The 1,306-nt window shown below is 58.3% G+C and overlaps 2 protein-coding genes across 2 annotated transcripts in view; one reads left to right on the top strand and one right to left on the bottom strand.

Annotated features, from left to right (window-relative positions):
• FERRY3 (FERRY endosomal RAB5 effector complex subunit 3) overlaps positions 1-282 on the bottom strand; it is a 43,721-nt gene extending 43,439 nt beyond the window's left edge. Inside the window, exon 1 of the mRNA XM_006172029.3 lies at positions 89-282. The gene's annotated coding sequence lies outside the window, so the exon portion shown is untranslated. The remainder of the gene's footprint in view (positions 1-88) is intronic.
• A 92-nt stretch (positions 283-374) lies between these two features.
• Positions 375-1,306, top strand: part of RAD51AP1 (RAD51 associated protein 1) — a 26,729-nt gene continuing 25,797 nt past the window's right edge. The window contains exon 1 of the mRNA XM_006172027.3: positions 375-539. Coding sequence (XP_006172089.1) covers positions 523-539 — 17 coding nt within the window. The 5' untranslated portion in view covers positions 375-522. The remainder of the gene's footprint in view (positions 540-1,306) is intronic.

The following is a 1,306-nucleotide window of genomic DNA, read 5'->3' as shown; positions in this document are numbered from 1 at the left end:
GGGCTCCCTGGCGCGGAGGGGGGGACCTGCCGGCACACTGCGAGCTGTCAACGAGCCGGCGCCTGGGGAACGTCAGCTGACTACTCACGTGTTTTTCCAGCCGGCGCATCCGCCACAGCAGATTCGCCTGTGCATTTCCCACGTCGGTGCGCCTGGTAGAAAACTTCCGGGTCTCGTGCCCTTGTGTTCCGGCGTGCCTCAATCTAATCATCTAAAATGTGCAAGAAGGTGTACTTCTATTGTGGTGGTGTATTTCAGAGATGGCGCAAGAGTCGCTGTGGTGACGAAAGCGCGGCAGCGAAAGCGCAGACTCGGTTCTCAGCGACCGGATGCGGAAAGGCGATGGCTCCCCGCGCCGCGCTCCGCAGCGCGCATGCGCCGCCGCGGGACGGCTGTGCCTGATTGGACGACGCGTGCCAGGGGGCGGGGAGCGCTGGGGGTCCGGTTTTGGGCGGGAATTGAAACCGCCGCTCCTGCCAACGAGAACTGGAGAGCTGGGGATTTTGAGCGTTGAAGGCGACCATGGTTCGGCCTGCGAGGTGGGTAATTCATGACGCCCCGCGGGGGGGGGGAGAAAGAGCCTGGAGACGCGGTAGGCGACGCCTGCACTGCATTGCGGGGACGGGGCCGAGTCCGACGGAGGCGGCGGTGGCGGCGTGGGATGGGGCTATGGGGAGCCTCTCCAGCCGGAGCCACCTGTTGCTCAGAAGTGTCCTAGTGTCCCAGTCATCTGCTCCTCCTTGCCTCCCTCCACCGCGATTGCCGTTCCTTTTACCTGCCCGTTCGAGTAAGACCCTAGGTTAACGTTTGAACGGCGCTTTGCATTTCGCACGTCGCCTAGCGCGTTACTTCATTTCTTCATCACTGGAGTTCTATCACATAGAAAGGACAGGGATTTCCACTTTGTTGATTTAAAACTCCCAGCATGAAAGCCAGTGTACCGGAGTCACGCACCTAGTAAGTGGCAGAACAATACTCAAACCCAGGTCGTCTGACTCCAGATCCTCTGTGCTCTCTATTTGAAGCTATCCCCTAGTGCATCGGAGTTGAGAGCCCTGGAAACCTAGAGTCAGCCATTCATTAAGGCTATTGAGCATACTTACTTCTATACTGTACCAGGTGCCCGAGGTTACGTCGTAATGGGAGGTGATGTTAGCGGGCACAAATAGCCATTGCCGTGCTCCAGTGGGAAGGAGGAAAGCCCTTCTTGAAAGCAGTGTAGTCAGGAGGAGCTCCTCTGCGGATATACATACTCTGAGAGGGGAATGACAAGAAGGACCTAGCAAGGCAAAAACTGGGGGCAGTC

Source organism: Tupaia chinensis, unplaced genomic scaffold (assembly GCF_000334495.1).
Source record: "Tupaia chinensis unplaced genomic scaffold, TupChi_1.0 Scaffold150288_1, whole genome shotgun sequence".
Taxonomy (NCBI): domain Eukaryota; kingdom Metazoa; phylum Chordata; class Mammalia; order Scandentia; family Tupaiidae; genus Tupaia; species Tupaia belangeri.
This window is presented reverse-complemented; position numbering and strand designations above follow the sequence as displayed.